Source organism: Chelmon rostratus, chromosome 9, assembly GCF_017976325.1.
Source record: "Chelmon rostratus isolate fCheRos1 chromosome 9, fCheRos1.pri, whole genome shotgun sequence".
Classification (NCBI taxonomy): domain Eukaryota; kingdom Metazoa; phylum Chordata; class Actinopteri; order Chaetodontiformes; family Chaetodontidae; genus Chelmon; species Chelmon rostratus.
Window position 1 is genome coordinate 7,677,736 of NC_055666.1, and position 23,607 is coordinate 7,701,342.

Below are 23,607 nucleotides of genomic sequence, written 5' to 3' on the forward strand. Positions count from 1 at the left end.
GGACTTCAAGCCCTGGAGCCCTCTCTCTCTATGAGGTCTAGACTAGTGGTAACCACTGCTGAAAATCAGGACTGGAGCTGAGGGTGGAGCAGCAGTGTGGCCCAACATGAAGCCTTATTACTGGTCCACATGACAGACAGGGGAAAAAAACACGAGATAACCACAAGTCCTCAAAATCTCTTTCATTGCAGACCCCTGTTTGACCTGGTGCTGAGAGGGCTGCCTTATCTGCTTTTACTGTCAGGGCGGGGATAACAGCGCAGATAAAAACCCTTTGAACTGAACAGACCTTCTGCATGTTTCTCCCACTGTCCTAATGTAAAATAAGTGAAATAATTAGTGATGATAAAGTGTTTTCTCTTGTTTTGCTGTGAACTGCTTGGATACACCCCAAGGACCGTAAGGGGCCCCAAATCGTCAGGCTAAAAACCACTTATTTGTGTAACTGAAGGTTGTCCACGATGAGAAAAGGAGAAATAAATGACGGGTCATTATGTTACGCCATTATTTATTCAACATCACTTGTTTTCCAAATGCTTTTACATTGCATGGCAGCGATTTACATAACAGCAAAGGACGTGACACCGAAGACATACTTTCTCCAAATGTGTTATTTCAGCTCAGTCTTTATAATCCAGTATTTCCTAGGTTTGTTTAAAACCCTTGGATTAAAACCTGCCTAGTGTTACAGTAACCATGGAGTCAGAATTACAGGCCTGTTCCTTATACAAACACAGGTCAGGCTGTGAGCTGTTGGCCGCGGGGCAGTTTGTTTCTAATATGCAGCTGCCTGTCATATAGTGTGGCCAGTGTTGTAAACTACTGTAAACAGTCTGCTGGAAGCATGACGGAGCTGAGCAAGTGGACGGAGAGGACAGAAGTTACTGGTTTCAGATTAGTTTGAAAATAACACAGTTAATCCCAATGAACAGGAAGATCACTGGGACGTGAGGGGAAATGAATTTGTTTTTTGATACATAATCGTGTGACAGCTCGCTGTTGTTGTGTGCATTTGAAATAATCTAAAAGTCACTCAAAACCTCTGCTGAACGCAACAAGTTAACTTTCAGGCTGAATAATTTCATCCTGAAAGTGTCTGAAATGATGAAGTGTGTGCGTCCGGAGATGTGGGTGTGTTTTGCTCCTCCATTTGGAAATACTTCATATGAACCTTTCAAAATATCAACAGAATAATAAAACCTTATCCTCATCCGTCCTCTCCTTCCACCCGTGTTTTCTTTTGTCTACTCTCAGGAGCAGTTTGTTATATCTGCTGTCATGCTGCTTGCTGCCTCTGACCTTTGCCCTCCTCGCAACTTGTTCCCTCTGGTGACAGTGGAAAAAACTATTTAAGTTTGTTTTTCGCAGATAAGACAATCAGTTAAATCAATGAAATGCAAAGAGTTAACTGTCAGCCTTTAAACTCACCACAACTCCAGCCGCCTCAGTCACACATGTATCATTCTACATCAGATAACACAGGCACCGAGACATTTTTTTCCTGACAAAGTCTCAAATATGGGGCGCAGAATTCCATCAAGTGTTGCGCCCGTTCATGTCCGCATATCCCTTCATTAAAAAAGAAGTCATAATAAGACTTTTTACCCCCTGCGTTTAAACATGCCTGGACTTGTGGGGTGCTTCTGTGTGTGTGTTGTGTATGTGTGTGTGTGTGTGTGTGCGCACACGTCCATTGGTTTGGGGGGTAGCACTCAGCGAAATGACATTCCTCCTTTTGTGTCCGCATTCCTCAGGCGGCTCCATTCATTCTGTGTGACGGCGGCTGCTGCAGGGGAAGCCGGGGCTCGCTGAGGAGCAGGAGGAGGATGCTGGAGCTGTGTGCAGGGGAGAGCGTGGGCCCGGCGCTGCTCTCAATAGGCCAACAAAAGGTAAGAAAATGGTCCAGTGCCATGGTAATTAGACATGAATGAGCTTTGAACGACGTGACATGTCTCAGGCTTTTCTCTCTGGCAGAGGAATTTCAACATCCAGCTTGGTAAAAATTGGACTGGACTGGAGAGCCCATACACACTCAAGCACCTGAATCATATTGTTATTTTAATTCATACGCACTGTTTGATGACCCCTCTGACTCATAAAGGCACCCAAGCCAAAATATCCTAGTGTGACCATGAAACAGTGCTGAAATACATATTCATAGGGAGTCAATCACTTGGGCAGAAAATGCAACAATTCCTGATAGTCAGCTATTCTCACTGTTCCTGCTGACTAACATCAAATTGACCTTTCACTCTCATAATGCGTGCTGTTTCAACATTGCCCCAATATTACCCTAAGAAAACATGTGAACTCTGCATTTCAATAGGCCTGTTTGCCCTTTCTCCAGCCTTGCATTAACATTCAGAGTTTAGCCCCCCCACCCAATCTCGGATGAGTTGCTGCTCTCTCTGCAGCCAGCGTTTGCTCATCTCCTAATAATCAGCCTCTCTTTTCCATCTTAAAAGCTGCAATCCAGTTCAGGAGAGAAAAGCACAGCTGGATAACAATGGCGTTTTTATCTGGATCTGGGGAGCAGAGGGTGTGTGGGTGTGAAAAGTTACAGCAGAGCGCCGGGACACAGAAACACCATTTTGAAGTGTGTTTGCCGTGACAGGCGTGTTATGTGTGGGGCTGTGAGTGATTGGCCTTGTTAAGAAAGTAGACAGGCTTTAAAAATGGAGACAAAACACAAACAATTAGGACTAATGAACCTCATTTAATTGTCGAGCTGTGAATGAGTGTCTGTTACCTGGTTAAGGTGGCTGCAGGGGTAAAGCTAATGGGATTTAATGTGGAGAGAGCCCACAGAGAGGGGCAGAGAGGAGATCCTGTACCCAGAGCGGCTCATCATCTGCTGGGAGTGAGAAATACAGAGCCAAAGAAAAACACACATGATTCACATGCTGCTTTGAAGGCTCAGAGAACTGCCCGCACAGTCCAGAGAAACATAAATTATATGATTCATGAAGGGCTTTGAAGTGGATCAGAGGGTGAAAAGCACATGAAGTAACATATATACTTGTAACATTGTGCGTCCTATTTATAACCTCTGCAGAGTGCCATCCATTTTCTCTCTCTTGCTTTCCTTTGCTCTTAAAGGAGAATTCCACCCAAAAAAAAACTAAATGTGTCACATTTAAGGTGTTTCACAAGTTATTTGGTGATCTGTTGTGATATGTTTTATATTCACTTTACCCACTTTTCCTAACCTACCTTAGTCACTGTTACCCCAGTTAATGACGTCCTACATTTCCCAGAACGTGTTGCATCATAGAGCCACAGCTAGCTTTTAGATAGTTTATTCTATTAGCAGAAGTTTAACACTGTATTTCCTCAAAAGCTGGGTTTCCGCCCAACTGCATCGTAAATATTAATAGATTTTTTTTTTAAAAAAAGGGCAAAGGAAAATGCTTGTTTACGTCCACTACCGCTATGTGAGTTAGTTAATCAAGCTAAGCAGTAGGTGGCACTACTTCTCCAGTCGGAAAACCATTAAAACTATCGCAGAAGAAGAAGAAGAACATAAGGATGTAATTAAAAAAACGTCAGTCAAACACTTAACAGTGAAAAAAATGGAAAATATGACATTTCTGTTTGTTTCATGTATTAATGTGAGAAAGGTTACATCATATCTGCGTGGAGTGATGAGGAGATGATTTAATCTGCAGAAACAGCTTCTTCGTCTTCTTCCTCTTCTTCTCTCGAAGTGGAAACTGTCGTTCAGTCTTGTGACCTCAATGCCTGCTCTGTCGGAACTTACACAAAAAAACGTGTTTCCATGTCCTATTAAGCACATTTAATACTTTTAAAATGCAAACAAACACCTTGAGCGAGCCTAAAAACTTTTTTGCAAAATTTAGGAAGTTTTTTTTAATTTTGCCATTTCCATCCACCTAATCTGATGCAATACTTCAAAATGTGCATAAAAATATATTGATGGAAACATCCGAAGATGATTCTGCCTGGAAAGCAAAAAAAAAATGCTATTACAAGAACACACGACTGGTGTTTTCTGTCCATATTCTAATGTAAAACTAGTCTGGCAATCAAACTAAAATGCAGTTTCATCACTTAATTCATTCAGCCTGACACTGACTTTGTGTTGTCTGATTTCTTGTTGGGACGTGGCCTTACGTTAAACCTTGCTCTAAACAATCAGTTGCGAGTGACGCATCTGTCCAGCCAACATCGTCTTCAGTTGAAATAGAGGCGGTGGCTGCTGGGACCATTTAACTTAACATTTTTCAAACTGATCAAAAATATGTCAACTTGAAAGTTCTTATTTCTTTAAACTGACATACAACAACTTGTAAAGTTGTCTCATCAAGTTAGTGCCACAAGAAATCGATTCAAGAATAAAAAAAATATGTAAAAAAATGATTTAAAAAATGAATCACATTTTTCAGTGAATCATTTTTTCTCCACCCCAAGAGATAGCATAATAAGAGTTTTTCCACATGAGAAGAAATAGAAGCCATTACTCCTACCCAGAACACGCTGCATTTCAGTTTGGTCTGCTGTGGCTGCTGTTGGTGTACACACTGGCATCTGTTGTTTGTACAATGGATAACTCTCTGATTGTTGAAAGCTGTGCAAAGTCTAAGAAGAGTCCTCTGCTCTTTGAATCGGAGGAACTGACACCAAAACCTGACATTTACTGGTGAAGCGTTAGGTGACTGGATTTGTTTCTGATATGCGATACGATATGCTGCAATGGACACACTTTGACGTGATTTCACAACATCTTTGTTTGACCTGTTGCTCAAGAGGAAAATAAACAACTGACAGGACTCCGGGTTGCATTGATAGCTCATTTCTCAGGCTCAGGCTGAAAATCCTGCATGGTAGCAACACATCTGCCCACCTCTTTAGCATAGTGATAGTGTCTTTGGTTTTGGTACGGCATTGTGTGGGCCTGGCCTGAGCGTCTGCTGTTGTGAGGTTGTGCGTGGGTCTGACTTGAGGGCAGTTTTGCTCTAGAACACTTTGTTGGTGACCTGCGACTACACAAGGTGGTGTGTGGTACAAGCACCATGAGCTGGTGTAATGGATTTCATCATGTCATCATCCTCTACAGACTGCAGACATTATGTTTAGCAAGATACTGTCAGGATGGTAAGACTTTAGTTCACTGAAGTGCCTGAGCTTCACTGGGTTCCCTTTACGCCCTGCAGAAAAAGTTGACCTCCCCCCGATTGTTATTGTATAATTCACACTCAGACTAAAACAGACCACACCCTTATTTAATGATGGGTGTAGTCAGGTGTGAAGTCCAACAGACTTGAACCTTTCAATGACCTTGAAGTCAGGGCAGCAAATCTTTTCCTCTATACATGACCCGCTGCTCTTTAAGTGAGATCTAATATACTGGCAAGAGGGCTGGAAGCTTTGAAGGTCCTGAAAACAGGTTTTCTTCTCTTTGAGTAAGACATCAACACAATCATTTTGGCCATTTTTATTTCACAGTAAAGATTTTGATTGAATCTTGAATTTCTGTCTGTCATGTTTTTCTCTGTGCTCTTTTCACTGGTTTAAAGTGGGTGGGGCTCTGTTGGACGAAGGTGATGCCACATACGACTGTGCACCAATCAGGATTTAGCAACACATGAATCAAGTTGTTACACTACTGTCAGTGAAATCTTATTAAACCACACAGCAGATATTAAATGGGACGCAATATAATTTTAAATCTTTAATATTAATATTGATCTTAAGATATTGAGATGTGAAAGTTTGGGGGCTTGTCATTTCAATGTGGAGTTGCACTTTAAATTTGATGTGTTCGGCTTGTGGTTCCAGGTTGAATGTGTCCTCTAAACTGCAGTCGGTGAAAATTGGAATATCAGATATTAGTTTGCAGTCGTATGACTGATTAGTTGTATGACTGACATCAAGTCACACATGCAGTCACATCGACAAAAAACAGAAAAGTGTAAAACATGTTTACTTTATTATACATGGTACTTTCCTCATCAATATTTCACTGAGACAAAAATTAACATGTTACAGGGCATTCAGTTTTATCAGCGTCCAATCCACGGTCTGCCATTGGCTCTTTGATGTCTCACGGCAGACACAGGTATGACTAATAACATTAATTAGGGCTGCACTCTGTTTAGGTGTTGCCGTGTCAGGCCCCTGGCTCTCTGTATGCTGGCTCACTGAAACGGCCTGCTGGCACACCTACGTGGATCAGAGCCATTGCTATTGTTGTTAGTTAGACTTGTGCTTTCCCTGAAATCATGTGTTAAATAGTCTGGTACCTGCAGGTCGGCTGGGGCCTGCCTGTCCTCGCAGTGCCTTTGTGGGTTTTCTGGTTTCCTCCCACAGCCCAAAGACGTGCAAGTTAGCTACTCCAAACTGCCCGTCAATGTGAATGTGAGCGTGCATGCGTGTTTGTCTCCGTGCATCAGCCTTGTGATTGACTGGCAACCTGTCCAGGGTGTGCCCCGCCTCTCACCCAGCATCAGCTGGGATTGGCTCCAGCGTCCACCACCATAGAGGATAAGCCGTATAGAGAATGGTGAATGGATGGATGGATAGTCTGGTTCACAGCTGTGAAGTCAGCTGGGTGGCAGCAGCACTTTCAGCTTTTAATTAGTGTCTTTTCCAAACATCCATCACATGTCCTCCAGTCTCAACAAGGGAGATGGAAACCAGTTTGAAAACCAAACAAAATTACACAAACAATAAAATCCGACTTCTGTTTTAAACAGAACATTAAACACAAAGGCCAGACTTTAAGAATGTGTGAGCCCAACGCAAACCATTACAAAATCAATTTACACATATTTTTACACGTATTTATAACTCATATTATTCCTTGTTTTTACCCACAGTAAGATTAAGATTTGCAGCAATGCTTCACAGCCCAGCCAACATTTCAATCCATACACCAACAGTTTCTTGTGAGATATGACGATATTTCAAATAAACACACCTTTGTAAACATGGCATCAACACAGGGAAACTTACATCTGTACAGTTATCAGGCTGATTTGGAGACGTATGCTCTTACGGTAGCCCTTAAATCTTTTTTATCTTGGGGCTGTTACTGTTAAAAAAACATCGCCGTTATAAAATAAAGCAAACACTGACGGTGTGAATCGGTCAGAAATAACTTAGCTATCACTAGGACACAAACGTGAGAGAGAGAGAGTGAGATTTAAATAGTAACACAGCATTTTAAGGTGCAGTGCATGTTTAAATAAGGGTTTAACCTCAGCCTCTGAGGATAAGGAGTTCACAACAACTCCCCAGCTGAAGTCCAGTGCTGGCAGGAGATCATTCACCACCAGGGAAGAGAGCAGCAAAAGTTTTCTTCTTCTTCCAGCTGGTTTCTGCAGGGCTGTAACATGTTGCAGACTGCGGGTGGGAGCATTTCAAAAAGGTCTGTGGTCTGTCTGTTTTCCAAGTAGCTCCTCACTTGCAGGTCCACAACAAAGCTGTCTGACGATGAGGGGCCCTGTCATTTTGTTATTATACAGAAATCAGTATGAGAGCAGAGAGGAGGTGAGACAAGAGGGCACAAAAGCTGGAATAACCACAGTGGGAGTGAACCAGAGGGCAAGTTTCTTATTTACACGATGCCATGGGTTTATCTGGTGTGCTTTAATAGGTTTGTTGAGATAATCCAATGCTTTCCAATAAAACAAATCAGCTTCTTGCTGAGACAAAGAGAAATGTAGCATTGTTTTTGTAGTTCATTCTTCCGTTAATGGGCCGCTGAAGTTTACACTGGGAACCAGAACTTTAAAAAGACTGTCCCGTTCCACAGTTTGTATGGAATCCTGGGGGAAAGAGGGGGTGGGAGCGTGTGGGTGCACTGGTCAGTGGCGACAAAGCAGGAGCAGAGCGAGCATCATGGGGAGCGTCGGGACCAGGTAGCTCCTCCACAGAGGAGCCGCGGGCGAGGAGACGCCTCCGACCCCGGCCGTGGCCAAGCGAGGGGTCAGCAGCTGCTCCTGGAAGGTGAAGTCGTCCATAGCCAGGTTATCAGCCAGGTCTGAGAGGGGAGACAGACGGAGGGGAGATGGCGAGAGGAGGCGAAGAATGAAAAATATGAGCGGGACAGGAAAGAGGATGGAGGCAATTAGAAGAAACACTGTCACAAAAGCAGAAAAACACGTGTGGTATGTCTGTCCTCCTTCTGCATGATGTCCCACACAGCTGTAAAAACAATGTTACACTGCGAGAACGAGAAACACAAGCTCCACATATAACCAGATGTCACATGTTATTGTTGCAGACACATGTGGAATCACACAGACACATATTTTACTGAGAGCGAGTGCTAAAAGGTGGAGTGAAGTGGTAAGATGCTGAAAACAAAAAATAAAAATAAAAACCACGGAGGCTGTATGAGGTCATGTCTCAACATCTGAAAGACACAACCACTGTGTCTTCTCTTATAACTTCAGTGTTTTAAAAAAGGAAACTCAGTTGTCTTAATAAAGTGGTGCCAAAATGGAAGAATACTCCAGGGACAAATATGACCAGGATCATGAGCAACAATATCAGCCAGCAGCGCTGTGATTCCACATGTTACAAGCTGGCTTATGTCTCGTTTTTGTTTGTTTTGCCCTGATGAAAACACTGTGATGGTCTAAACTGTTCTGAACTTCTGAACAGGTATAAATTCTAGGAAATGTGTATATTCACTTTCTTGCCAAGAGTTGAATAAGAAGATAAAGAGCACTCTAATGTGCATGCTGGAGCCAGGAGCTAATTAGCCTAGCTTAGCATAAAGGCTGGCCCCAGGATGGAACAGCTAGTCCTGGCTGTGTCCAATGCTTAACAAATCCACCTACCAACACCTGTAATGCTGAATAGAAGCTGTATCTTATTTGTTTAATCTGCACACAAACAATAATGTAAAAACATACAGGAAGTGATGTGCTGTGACTATTTATTGGCAAACAGCATATTTGTATTTGCATGTATTCAACATCCAAGATAAAACTTGTTAATAGGCAAACTGAGGAGATTCTTGCAGATGTATTTCCAGTCTTTATGCTAAGCTAAGCTAATTGGCTCCTGGCTCCATAGTTACCATACAGGTATGAGAGTGTTATCAATCTTCTCATCTAACTGTTGGCAAAAAAAGAGAAAAAGCATATTTTCCCAAAATATTGAACCATTCCTTTCATTTTTTGTAATCTTCAAGAGAACCTTAAAGTTTCTCAGATTTAGTGCATGTGATACTGATTGAGCTTTTGGCCTTTGCATTTCTTTTGGAGGAATGAGCCAGTTTCTGGTACTTTATACCCAAAAAATGAAATAAATCAAGAGGAAACAGAGATGACAGTCTGGGGTTGTATTGATGTATGTCGAAAATAAACCCAAATCTCTACCTTTCTGAGTATACAAAAATATATCCCTTACAAACCCTTATTTGATAAAATGGTTCAACGTCTGAGTCCATACTCTTTAGATTGAATATAACCCTTACAAATTTCTAAAATTCCCTTATGCATAGAACAAATGTTGCTGCAGAAGTTGGCTCAACAGACTCTAAAGTCCTCCGGCAATACTGTCAGGAGACGCTGAATTCACTGACTCCCACATGCAGCTCTTATTTATTTTTGCGGATAGCGCTTTTGTTTCCTCAGTGCTGTTAATCATACACGGTGTTTCATGTCTGCGATGAGGTTCTCTGGGACTTTGAGAAAATAGTTAAATGACTTCAGGGACAATGTGGAGAAAATGACAGTGGTGTGGACCGCCCATCATTCCTAACATTCACCTCTGCCTCCACAACTACTGTAAAGGTGCCCTAAAGCAAGGCACTGAACTCATCTGTTCTGATAAGGCTGTTCAGCTGACAGCAGACTGCGGTTTGACTGGGAAACTCCCAGGCGTCCTCAGTGTTTTTCACTGTGTAAATATGAGGCAGAGGGTTTGCCTAATAAGGGCATAGGAAACTATACATGAAAGTTATCTCTTTAGTTTCACATGTGAATCGTTGCTCCTGTATTCGCCTGTTTTCTTCCCTTCTTCTCCATCTGCTCCGTATGCTGCAGTGACTTCATGATCACCTGCTGCTCCGCTCTCACTTGCTGCTGTCTTACTGCTCTGCATCCACAGCTGTTCTCCTACTGACACTGAGCAGAGCTCTTCCTCCGTGTGTGTGTGTGTGCGTGTGTGTGTGTGACATATTCTGTGCTGCTTTGTCTGGCAGAAAGCTGCAAGGAAGACTGAAGTCAGAAGGCTGAGTTATGAGAGAGGGCAGGAGGATATCAGTAATAAAGTAGTGCTATGGTCAGGAACGCCAACTATGAACTGAGCTGTCCCCTGTCAAGCCAGATGCAGAGTGCCTCTCCAGACACACACACACACACACACTGGTGCATTTTTGACATACCTCTCCCTCACACAGTCTTGGTGGCTGTGCACGCACACATGCACTCACTTTTTCTCACACACACATGCAGGCTGTCGTATCTGAGCACCTAAAATAACAGACAGCCCCAAATTGAATTAGCTGTCTCATCTAATCTGTGCACTGTTCTCCCGAGTGGGAGTGATCCAGTGGGAGGAAGTGGCTGATCTGAACCACTGTGTGATCAGAGGGAGCAGTCAGGAGTCCGGCTAAAGCTTTGGCTTGCTCTCCTTGAGTAGAAACACAGAAAGGGGCCCTTCCTTTTCAGTCCCTGGTGCCCACAGGCCACCGTGCTGCCGGGCACCATCTTAAACAGAGGAAGGAGGCAAATAAATAAACCTCCGAAGCTCCAAACGGCATCTCCTATGAATGTCTTTGCAGTTACGACATCATTTGAACAGCAGCCAGGGGACAATTAACTTTTTTTTCTCCTCCTGTGTCCTCTGACACGGCAGTGGGCAGACATTCTTCGGGGCTCTGAAAGAACGATTTGTCACTGTCGACAGCGGCGCACTGTACTGCCGAGCCAATTAAGCTCAAGGTGCAATTCGATACAGCTTTTATATACACTGTGGATGAGAGGGAGGGCGGGGGGCAGGCGCGTCCGCATTTGTGTGTTTGTGTGCGGATGATTGAGTGGGGTGTGTGCACCCGTCCCTGTGCGTGTTTGTGAAAAAGCGGGAGACTAAGTGGGAGAGCATTGTGTTGGTGTGCTTTACAGCAGCAATAATGTGAGAGAAAAAAGTCTCAGGCTGTGAAAAAAATCCCTCGAACTCAGGGGGGAGGGTCTTTCTTACTAGTTTAAACACTTTGACATGAGCAGCACCACAGAGGGGCCTTGTTCTGCAGGCTTTAAAAACAACCCAACAGGGACCGAACACTATGCAAACTTAGATCCCCTACACTCCTACACAGGCCTGGGACTAATAATATCCTGGTATCATTAGTGATGAACACCTGTGCCTATGCAGCAAAGCAGACAGAGTGAGGGTGAAAGAGAGGAAAGCACAGACAGAAGTAATCCAGATTCAGCTTCTTTTTCCTGTCCTCTTTTCCTTCCAGGGCCTTTTAGGGAGTAACCAGGACAGTGGACAGGCAGCGACAATTAGGCGAATAGATGGATAACTCCCGGCTAAAAATAGAGCCACGATCCCAACTGTGATAAATGTGACCAACGCGGGCCCTTGTGGCTTTGAGCGGAGCCGAGCCCTCCTCCTGCTCGTCCATTCAAACCCTCCGTTCTGAGGCTATCACTCCTCAAAGGACGCCACCTTGCTAGCGTGCCCCTTGCTAGCTTTATTGTGGCCTTATGAGCTCGAGTTACGACTCAGGGGAGAGGTCAACAGTCCAGCCATTGATTAGTTACGCCAAGGCTGCGGACTAAGAATGAGCAGGTAGGTCCAGCTGCATGCAAGCCAACAGACGGGGACACGTTCAGGCTTTGACTTTATGTTTTTCTTTAGAGACCATTCCTCAGAAGGACAGACAAATAAACCCAGACTGTGGTTTTCGGGGGCAGCGGATGTTTGTTTGGATCCCCCTAACAGGTCGAACAGTGGCTGGGGCATGTGCATGCATGTGTATGTATGTGTGTGTGGTGTTTGTGCCTGTCTGTGCAGAGGAGAACAGGGGAAAGAGGGAGGAGGGAGAGAGTCTGGAGTTTTGTTTTCAGCAGTGCTCGCTGCCTGAGGCTTGTCGTTTACAGTTTGCAGTTGTCACAACAAGCAAACTATGTCGAAAAATTGCAACAGCGAGTGGAAAGCCACATTTTCCTGCACACCACAACTACAGGTGATGATTACATGATGCAGAAAATCACAGGAAACGGTTCATTTGTGCTGTCTCACATGCCAAGTGAACATGTTTCTTAAATGCATTTGAATTACTTGTAGAAGTAGGTGCACATCAGTAGCCATTTGACACATTATTATAACCTCTCTGGCAAATGTGTACCTTCATGGTCCAGTACAGTTTATTCAGTACATGTGTGCTATGCACAAAGGCCTTTTTTGGTCAGATAAGTATGTGGAATGTTCAGTCTCCAAACACAGGTGCTTCTTATGAAACGGGAGAGATGGTTTAGATTGCTGCTGCATTGGCAGACGATGTGTGCACATAACACACCTAAGCTGGTCAAATTTGATCTAGGTTTAAGATTCAACAGCTTAAAAGATATTATGGTTTCCGAGGTAAAGCAAATATTTTATCAGAGGTCTCATCTCTGCAGAGGAAAGCATTCACCTAAATATTGCACTCAGCAGATCTAGAAACTGAGGGGCTTGTGTGTGCGATCTTTCGTCAGGAGCCGCCCTTACAGCTGCAAAGAAGACACTGGTTCTGTAAAAACATGATAGGAGCTGCTGGATTGATTGATTGGGTCTTATCTCATAACAGACACAGAGCTGAACTGTGATTATTGGCCCGCTGGTCACATTCTGTAACTTCTGTGATTTGGCCAGAGCTGCGTGTCCCGGGACATCGCTGATTGGGAGCTGGAAAGGAACTGAGGGAGCGGTGCAGGATGCTTCTGTCCATGGGCTGGCGGGAATGTGACCGTCTGCTTCCACACCCACAGGCCGACCACAGGGGCGCTCGGAGAGGCTGGGAATGTTGGGCCAAGACAAACGGGACGCCCAGAGGAGGGCCTGCCCCGGGCCTTCGCAACAGCACCGCTCTCTGAGCCGCTCTGGCCTCCCAACCTCCACAACACTCACTGTTATTCTAGGCTGAGGGATCCTCCCACACAGAGGGCAAGAGAGTGAGACAGGGAGACGTGATGCCAACGAGGACTGAGGGCACAGGCAGACATAACAAAACTCGAAATAGTGTAAAAGGAAAGGTGAAATCAGAAGTGATTAATGGGGTTTGGTGACTACAGGAAGTTTAGCAAAAGAAGAATGAGAACACTGATGGGGGAAAAGAAAGGAAACAAATGGTGCGGTGAGTCTACAAGTGAAAAAACTCAACCTCCAAACTGAGTACTTAATGTGTGGGTTTGCTCTGATAAGAAGGGAACACAGCCAGCTGTGAAACGGAGGAAACCAACCCTCCCAGACTTTCTAAATTGTGGCTTTGTGGGACAAATGCAAGTCAACACCTATTAATTACCATGGTCAGTGAAGGGAGGTGGTGTCAGTGCATGGATGACCAGCACGTTGCACCCGCCGGCCTCTCCCCGCGCCGTCCAAATTAGATTTACTCTGATGTATTTACAGTCTCCACTTACAGTAACGGCTAATGTGATCGCAGAATGGAGAACGAGAAGGAGCTTGAGGAGAAATAAAAGCTTGAAACAGAGGCATAAATTTTAACGGAGAATTCCTCGTCGCGCCGGCTCTGCGAGGGTGGAAAGAGTGTGCACGAGTGAGAGGGGTAAAAACCATAACAAATCAAACATACAAAGAGCTGATTCTGTGCTGAGGGCAAGGGGCTGGTTCAGGGTGGGGAGCTGTGCCGCGTACAGAGAAGGCCTGTAACCTCCAGCAGCTCTGAGGTCGGTGCTGACGGAGGGTCAGAGGTTGGCGGGGAGCAGCGGTTCGGGGTGTTTCAGGAGAGATGGAACAATGGTGGTTCTTATCAGCGAGAGAGAGATAGAGACATGGAGGGAGAGGTGGGAGCGGTTGTGACCGGTGGGTCAGGGGCACGTCCTGGTCAGGGAGCCTCTGAGGAACACATTCTTCGGATACTATCTTTATCTTCTAATAATGAGGGAAGCTGACATCCCACACAGATCTGTTTACATTCTCCTTCTCGGTCCAGCAGTCAGTCCGCTGAAGGAAATGTGGCTGGCAGATTGAGACGTGTGTTTATTGTGCAAACGTCCCTTCCAACAAACATGCAATTCTCCCTACATTCCTGTCATGGAAAGGCAGACTACAAACACAGCCAAGAGTGACAATTTGGTTGGTCTGGCTGTACACACAGGAGCTCCTGTTGAGCACTTTCGCTATCTATCCGAGCCCTTTTTAGTGGTTGGCCTGCGGTTTCCTCCAGCAGCTCACAGTCTATCGACAGCAGGGCTCCTGCAATGCTCACCGCATCATTGAGTTACTTTGAAGAATGGGCTGGGAGGACAGAGTGGCAGCAGGCCACGGGGAGAAAAAGATGGATAGAGGGAGAATTTAGGAGACGCAGGTGAAAGTAGAGGGTTAACATGTAAAATGCAAACCACCCCAAACCCTCAACCAGGCTTTTAAGACGCTCCCACAAAATGGCTGCTGTGTGTCACTGCGGCGCTGAGCAGCGGAGCAGCGGGCCTCCAGAATGGTCCTGCTGTGTGCAGAGTGTTTGTGGACTGTGGCTGAGCTGATGGACATGACCCAGGAACGGGCCTGGAATCAATTTAGTGCGTCCAAAAAGTGCCTGTGAATGTAAATAAAGCTCTTGAGCAAACAAACGCTTTTCCGAGAGGCACACACAAACACAGAAAAATGCATAGGCCTACAAAATGAATCAAACGCCGGTGGGCCCCCCTCGTGCAGATGATGAGAACCCGGTCGGCTCTGTGCGCTTGTATCCACAGAAATTAAAACCAGGGCTCTTCTTCCTGCCTTCTGGCTAATCTTAAGGGTTTTATCCCTGGATTGGTTTGAGAAAGCTCCATGGGTCCAATAAGAGGGTAACTTCATCCCTGTTCCTCTCCTCCCTTTTTTCCCTCTCCTTTCACATCCTCCCCTCCACTGCCACCGCACTCAGCCCCATAACTGGGGACACACAGGGCCTTGTGGCAAGCTCCAGTAAGAGCGAGAGGGAGAGACTGCAGCTCTTGCTAGCCAAGCCTGTTTACACAGATGGTGGCAAGCTTCATTATTTTTGTGAGGGGCGTGGAGGAGGAGGGGAAGGAGGAGGATTGGCTGAATTTACAGAGGTTGCTTATAAGCTCAAGGAGGGACGGCGGTAGAGAACACTGGGTCAGAACACCTCCAGTGTGTAACACATTATCAGTCTCTCCACCAACACCACCCTTAAACCTTTCAACACCTCTGCTACCCCACAGTCCTTAGGTTTTCATCAATTTAAAGACTTCTCCAGAAATTTCATATATCCGTTATGGAAAACAGCCATTACTTCAAGATCATCATTGATCATCTAAAAGATTAACAGACTTCAGTTGGCTAAAAAATGATCACTTTGTCAGCCAGGCATGAGAGCGGTGCAGGCACCTCTTCCAAATCTCTCTTTGGAATGAAGATTTTGATTTGCTGTGAAGCTGGAGATTGCCTTCAGCTGAGCAAAAACATCTGTTCTTTGATTTGTCTGGAAAAAATAAATCATAATTATACTGCTTCGTAGCAGCACTTAAGATCACTGGTTGCAGAAACATATTTGGTAACATCAATACATGTTATCACAACCAAAGCTTTTCAGTGCTGGAGGTATCTAAAAGAGTTTTGATTGATAATTTATGTTTCTGGTTGGTAATTTCAGCTGGCATAAAATAACAAGAGTCGGCAACGCTTGCATCTCTGTGAGGCTGAGCTCTGGGCCAAATGCTAACGTCAGCTTACTGCACTGAATGCAACATTCATACGGTTACAATGCTAGCATGCTGACATAATGTGCACCATCATAATTCAGCATGTTAGCAAGTGTTACCTGGCGATAGCGCTGCATGGAAGGTTGAGGGATCACCAGACTCTTGGGAGATATTTTTGTCTGGACCTAAGTGGTGAACCGATAAACCCTGAGAGATTTATCAACTAATTTTCAAGGCATGCCGTCCCTGGAGCCACGCTGTTAGCATAGCTGCAAATAAAGTGTCAACCATTTCAAGTCAAGTCTCAAGTTAACATGCTTGTAACTGCTGTTAGACTTGAGTCCAAGTCACGTGACTTAACTCAACAAAGTAGATCCATCAGCATTTAGGATGAAGAATGGACTCAAGCGTTCCCTTTTGTTCTGTATATTTTGGTGGATGCTTTCGTCCTGATGGAGCTCAGCTTCAAACAGTAATACCTTGGTCAAGGCTGCGTGTTTTTGTATCATCTGGCTCTGCTTGCTGTTGAAAAACCATAGCGGACGCAGATTCCTCCTCCACCCGAACACCTGCACTCCTCCTCGCACATCTGCATCGTCTGAGCCCGTTTCCCTCTGTCTCACGCTAACCTGTGGCACGCGACCCGGCATCCACATGTGGACGGCTCTGACAGGAAGCGCATTCATGAGAGCGGTAGCTCAGACAATCAGCTTTATGAAAGTATATGGAGCTTCGAGGCGGAGGAAACAGTTTACAGGGCGGATGCACCCGGAGCTGCCAGAGTCAACACTGTCTAGCTTATGGCTTTTTTGATGAAGACACGTGGCAAACACTACTGCCGAGGACCGGCGCCGTGTGACTCACCTATCAGGTGCTGAGGGTCAGGGGTCGCAGCTGCAGTTAATTAACATACCAGGTTCTTGCATTGGCAGCACGTACGGCTGTCAATTGGACCCACATACAGAGTAAAGAATGTTTAGGTTTCCCAGTGTATCAACCTTTAGAGTTATCAAAGGCGTTTTTGTCTCTTTCTGTTCTTTCCCCGCATTCTTTCATCACCTTCTTCTTTCTTTTACTCCCTCCTTTGTTCCAGCCACAAAATTTGTAGCAGACCTGAAAGGTGAGCCCAGCCCAGCCTCTCATCATAGGCCGCATGTTTCACATTACAGGAATATTTCCACTTTGTATTTTGCTAACCCCTGGCGCTGATAAAATGCGCAAGAGCTTCCAAAAGAGCAGCTTTCCTTCGGGGTGCTTGCAGTGACCGAATGTCTGAGTGCAGGATCATAACAAGAGGCCCATTCACACGGCCCCTGCTGAGCATGGCGAGGTAGAGCACTCAGCGAAGGCCCATCCAGCTCAGCGAGAAAACACACAAGGCAGAGCTCTGGGCTGCTTCGCCGTGGCTGAGCCCACCAACTGCTGGCTTTCAGACCACTGAATGCTTCCAAACTGCATCAAAAACCCATTTTAACAAGCTATTTAGTCTAGCAAATAGCATAAGACTCTTAAACAGACATCTTTATAAGTGGGTTAGAATTGAGCGGTCAACTCCTGTAAGAAAAAGAGCCATTTATGGAGATTATTTCCACATTTTCTCACTGTGAATCGTTTTGCTTCACGAACTAACTTGAGTCAAGAAACATGGCCTTGAGACGAGTGAGAATGATTTGCTACATTTCACTTACTTCACAAACTAAGAGCTGAAACAAAAGATTATCCTCACTGGCAGGTTTTCACTCACACATAGTGACATTTCACAGACTTTAAACAGTAACCTAAAAGTATTTATCGGTGCTTTTGTGTAGCTGTGTCCTGAAAACATGGCTGCACACATTTGAAGTGACAGCTGGAGAAAAAATGAGGAAAAGGGAATGAAGAGGGGCTTTGAGCAGATCATATGGAGATGGTGGCAGGTTCTTTGTTTGCCACAGAGGCCCTACAGTCGGAGGCCAGGTGTGCATGAAAGCATGGAAACACAGGTGAGCCCTCATCATGAGCGAAAGACGGTCATACGGCATCACAGATTACAGGATTGAAAAAGATACAAACACAGACACACACTCACATTACTGTAAAACATGCACTTTTTGGGATTATACATAATTATATAAAATAATTATTTTTCATGCTTATGATTTTCTCCCTCTGAGTGCAACAGGTACTTTCTGACTACGTAGAATGTAACTATATAATCAAAGTTCTGATTGTGTAATAAAGACCTTCATTCACGCTGCTGAAAATAACACATCCAGAGGCAAAAGTGTGAAAAAAAGAGAAGTGAGACTATGTGACTTCTGAAGGAAGAAATAACACAAACAGCATTCTTAGTCTTCGCAGTATGAAACAAACCCTTGTTCAGTTCAATACATGTATAGGTTTTGCTGCTACCAGTAGCTTTTGCTGGCTAACGTTAGCAATGTCAACTAACTTTAGGTAGATATTGCTGCATAAATAACATTGCTGAGTCAGCTGACTTTATGACTCTCCCCTACTTGTGTTACCGTCACCCTACATTACACATTACCCTACACACAAATATAACATTATCCTATAATTGACACGTGTGCATATAGCACATGTAAGTGGCTGAAGACAAATCATTTAGTCATCTGACCGTCATCAGCAGTGTCACACCATGAGCTTTTTTTACCCTATCACATGTGTGAAGTCGTAATGGATTTCCCATCACTCGAATTAAGCTGCTGCATCCCTAAATGATTTGGAAATGAACGCTGTTTATGCAAAGAAAATCCTTTTTATCCTCTTTTGACTCAGTTTACACTCCCCTCAAATAATACAATTAACTGATACATCACCAGAGAGATCAGTGAGTGATCTGTCTGGTGTCTGAGCTGTAACCAGTCCTGGGCCTGGCTGTTCGTCTCACTTTGGGGGGGCTGGGGTTGGTGTGAGGTGGGGGGTTCCCTGTCCTGGAATAGCTCCCCTGGCCTGGAATGCTCTGGGGAATGTTCGACATGAGGTTTGACTGGTCGCGAGGGGAAGTGTGTGTGTCTGTGTGTGTGTTGTGGGTGAGAAGCTTTACTGATCGGAGGGCTATGGAATCTGTGCAGAGGATGAGCGACGACAGATCAATCATTCTGTATGTTTGGGCACATCCTCTGTGTGGTCAGCAGGCTGACAGCCGGGCTGTGTGGGGGTCTCAGCCCTGCCTCTGTCCTGTCTGCACCTTGTTGTTGTGGCTTCTGTCACCTCTCCCAGCCTGGCGTGTACGTGCGTGTGTCTGCTACACCGTCGCTCCACTCCAGGCTTTGTGAAACCAGATCTGCCTCGTCCATCGCAGAGCACAGACAGGCAGCCCATTAGGCCTCATGCTCTGCAGGTTGACCTTTGGACCCCAGTCCCCTGTTTGACCAAAATGGGCTGAGCGGCCGTGCTAGGTCAGCGTTTTGCTGGGTCATCACAGGCTATCAGCAGCTATCTATGTATCAGCCAATGAGAAGGGACTCTCCAGGGTCTGCAAACATTACTGGCTCTTGCACAAACGGGTGCAAACAGGCGTATATGTGCCTGCGCACTCACTCACACACAAATGCACATCTAATCTGCTAATTCACAGGGCAGATAAGGGTAAATGAAGAGGATATTGAGACTGAGATGGAGGTCAGACCATAAAAAACGCTTTAATTTCCCGCTGTGTCAACTTTGGCAGCTCGAGAGCCAGAGGAGACAGTATAATGACTGTGTGTATCGAAGCAGAACCGCACAGTCAGGCTAACAGGAGCGTGGAAGAGAGGGCATCAGACTCTCACGGCCCAGCCTGCTGGAAGTGATGGCCCTGCAGGATTCCTGAGTTAACCCGGGTTCCTGCTCTCACTCCATGCCCGGCGAACCCAGATCTCCTGCCACAACATCCCCGACAGGAGGACTACTCCCAGTGCCATGTTTGCTCAGCTGCGCTGGCTTTGTGTCGGTGTATCGAACCCCCTTGTTCCTGCTCCCTGGCTGTTTTCTCCCTCTTTTTCTGTTTGGTTTCTTTTCTTCAGACAGTTTGTAGCTTCATTTGTTCTTTGTTTGGCTTTCAGAGAGCACGTCTGACGTTTCCAAGGGATTGACAGCGGGGAGGTCAAGAGGTCGAGGTGAGGCGGCTACCTGAGGAAGTCTCACGTCTCCTGCAGCATAGTGTCACAGTGGTGTCAACATGTACAGTAGTCATGTAAACATCTGTCTGCTGTGCACACTGCTTGTGTTTGGACTGTGATCTCTCTGACCCTCTGCAGAAGAAGCCAAACCTATTCATGCACCTACCCGTCTTAAAGTAAACAGCATCAGTTTGGTTAGCAGGCTGCAACGTAAACAACTTAATAGCTGGTGCCCAACATTTTTTCTCAGCCCATCTCATAAATGCAACTTCAGGTCATTTTAAGATATCAGCTAGGATGCCGCACCTCATTTGAAACCACACAAGTTGCAGTTAAAGTTCATTTGGAGATCCAGTTTGGATGTGTGTGTCTAACCTGCAAAGATGCGTAACCGCTTGCGTCTCGGCGGCGGGCCGAGCCCTGACACTCCGGCGCACTCGTCTTCATCGTCACAGTCGCCGCTCTCGAATCCCTCTTCCCCCTCGTCGCTCCACCCGTCCCCTCCACCTCCACCTCCGCGCGACCGGGCTCTCCAGCGCTTCTCAGTCATCGTCACCAGCCGCAGCAACTGCAGGACAGACAGGAGGAGGTTAAAGGTAATGTGGTTAGAAGGCTCTTCGTGAATCACTGTGTGGCCAGAATGTGCCTGCACATTAATGGTTTTAACAAAGCTGTGAAAATAAGTGAGGGGTGTCTCTTGATCTGAGCGTGTACTGTATGATTATAACAGTATGAGGGGAATTCCAGACAAAAACTCAGCGAGATCTAAAAGCGCCGGTATTTACCAAACTCTAATTATAATCACCAGGCAGGAAAACAGTTTTGTTATCGCTGCCAGTTTCGTTATTTTTGTCCAAACGTGATTCATTCAAAGGGCTGTGGCTGTAGCTCCATGTAATTTACTGTTAGAAAAAGAAACAGTGGGACAACCAGACGGGTGCGATTGTGTTGTTACTGGCAAACATCATTGTCTTGAGTGGTTGTCTCAGGGCAACAGGGATACAACAACACCACATAACATGTGTGTCCAAGTGGACGTCAAGGCCTCAAGATCTAAAATGAGAAAATAGGATGAAAGATGGGGGAAAATAGATGTTATTTTTTGTAATATTCAGACATCTATTTTTTATTCTATTGAACCATAACTGATTCAGGTTGGAAAACTGTTTTTTCAAGGGAGCCCTGGCCAAGATGGAAAAAGACAAAAAGATGCAGACAAAATCAATACAAAATCAGACAACACATAAAACAATACTAAAAATATATAATAATATGAAGACAAGCTCTGAAACAGCAGAATTACAGCAGAATTAGTGATTTTTCTTATCAGATATATGACATTATGTGCGACAGAATCTTAATCCAGTTTGACCTCTGGGCCGTAAAAGCAGTTGATGTTCAAGATATTTTCTCATGTGATTTACAGAAGCTCATAATGTGTTGTGCAACACATACCAGAAGTGTTTATTGAGAACTGTGGTAAACTAATCAACCCATAAATAATACAAAAATGTCCAAGAGCCGTAAAGTAATTTCGTTAAAAATCTCTGAATTCCTTTTGACCAAACGGAAAAGGAGGGGAAATATAAAGTCAACTTTATGCATTCGGTTACTAACCCTCAGTGGAAAATATCAACCTAAAACACAACTTTCATGGTATATTTTTGTTGTGTGGCTTAAGAACAACACAGAAATAAAAAAAAACCTAACCCTGTCTCGTATCCATGGGTGAAAAACATGTGAGCTGAGACGACATAGCTTATATACACGGCCGCTCTCTGACCGTCTTTCAGCCTCCACAACATCACACATGATTGAGAGCCCTGCCAAGGTAACAGATGTGCTAAATTCCAGCCGCCTGCCCTCCAAGCCTCCTTTCATCTCACCGCTCTGCCTCCTTGTTTGTTTTTTTATTGATTTCCTTCCTATCTGCATACGTCAGCATGCATTTTTTGTTGTTGTTTTTGGTTGTTTTGGCTGTCTGCGCGAGAAAATTGAGTTCATATGGGCCTCGTCTCAGGTCAGCTGTGTGTTCGTGCGTGCCCGAGACAGAGAGGTATAAAAACCCCGAGCTAATCACAGAGTTACGTCAGTCAGAAGATAAACAACCCTGTTCCCTTCGCCTGCATATACAAACCAGTGAATCTGGGCTTTACAAGTGACATAAACTCAAAGTTTAGAAAGGGAACACACATCACCTTGTTCCCAGCATGGCTGCCCAACAAACCTCCATTCATTTCGCAACATTGAGGCCGTACACGCAGGATGACCACAACATTTCTAAAAGCCTGGTCACTTGGACCGAGGGATGGACAAACAGTAATTCACAGACAGGACGACTGATCCATAGGAATATTTTGACTTCTGCTTGAGGGCATCTAGCAAAGCGCCACCTGTTGACAGCGCAGAGGCCCAAGGTGTCACATTAAAACATGTCCCAGAAACAAGCTCACCACACGATGAATGAGCGTTTAATGTACTGAACTGCTTTGTTAAAGACAGAACCATGTTTGCCTGCATTTGCCAGAGTCCTTCACAGATTTACAGAGGTCCTGAAATTCCTTCTCATGGTCTGTATCCTGGCAACTCGGTTGGACTTTGGGAGGGGAGGGGCGCCTCACAAACCAATTAAAAGGCAAACAAACACTTGTAAAGCAGAGAGAGAAAGATGTGGTTCAGGGTATTTTAGAACAAAACATTAAAAAGGTATGAGGAGTGAGGGGAAAAACACTGACAGCAGAGCTCCGTCTGTGTGAACACTGCCATGTGTGACTCACCACCTGCCAGCATACACACCAACTCCCCTCAACACATAAACAGACGCGCTGTCCTCTCATTCGCTGTGTACTGACGGTAGACAAAACAGGACTATATGAGTTGATCGCTGCCATTGTGAGCATGTTAGCTCACAATGGCAGCGTAAACCTGCTGATGTGTGGCAGGTACAACGTTTGCAATGGTCACCATCTTAGTTTAGCACGTTAGCATGCTAGCATTTGCTAATTAGCACTCAATACATGCTGATGAGGCTGATGGGAATGCCATCAGTTTTGCAAATATTTGGTCATTATCCAAAAAAATGTATATTTTGGCTGGATGATTAAAAAGTCACAGGATCAACAAAATAATTCTGAGGGGAGCATGAATGTCTGTACCAAATTTCGTGGAGATCCATCCAATATTTCATGAGGTATTTCACTCAAAAACACAAGTGTCAACCTCATTGTGACACGAGAAGTGATTAGGATTCATTCTCTGAGGACCATGAATGTCAAAAGCAAAACTTCTTGGCAAGAGATATTTCAGTCTGAAGCAAAACGTGGCGACCAACCAACGCTGCCATCCCTACAGCCACGCTGCCAACATGGTTAAAAACACAACAGCATCTGTGAGTTTTGCTTTTTGGAATTAAAATCCAGTTTCAGGCACACATGTGAAGGAAGTACGATCAAGAACATACAAGCTATAAATAGCGACAGATGAACAACAGATGAAAAAACAATAAAAAAAAGGGGTTGTGGGAATTAAAAACTGAAATTGGCTTTGTAGCAGTGGCCTAAATGAGCCAAAGCAGCGAGCCCTGCCCTTCTTCACGGGGGGGTGGAGGGCAGTACCTCTGTGGCAGGGAGCTGTGGCTTCTGCCCACT

General features: G+C 45.0%; 1 protein-coding gene across 1 annotated transcript in view; it reads right to left on the bottom strand.

Annotated features, from left to right (window-relative positions):
* Window positions 1-5,993: 5,993 nt before the first annotated feature.
* Window positions 5,994-23,607, bottom strand: part of gpc3 (glypican 3) — a 93,846-nt gene continuing 76,232 nt past the window's right edge. The window contains exons 7-8 of the mRNA XM_041944321.1: window positions 20,336-20,528; window positions 5,994-8,005 (exon numbers count right to left, since the gene is read on the bottom strand). Of these exons, the coding sequence (XP_041800255.1) occupies window positions 7,830-8,005; window positions 20,336-20,528 (369 nt within the window). The 3' untranslated portion in view covers window positions 5,994-7,829. The remainder of the gene's footprint in view (window positions 8,006-20,335; window positions 20,529-23,607) is intronic.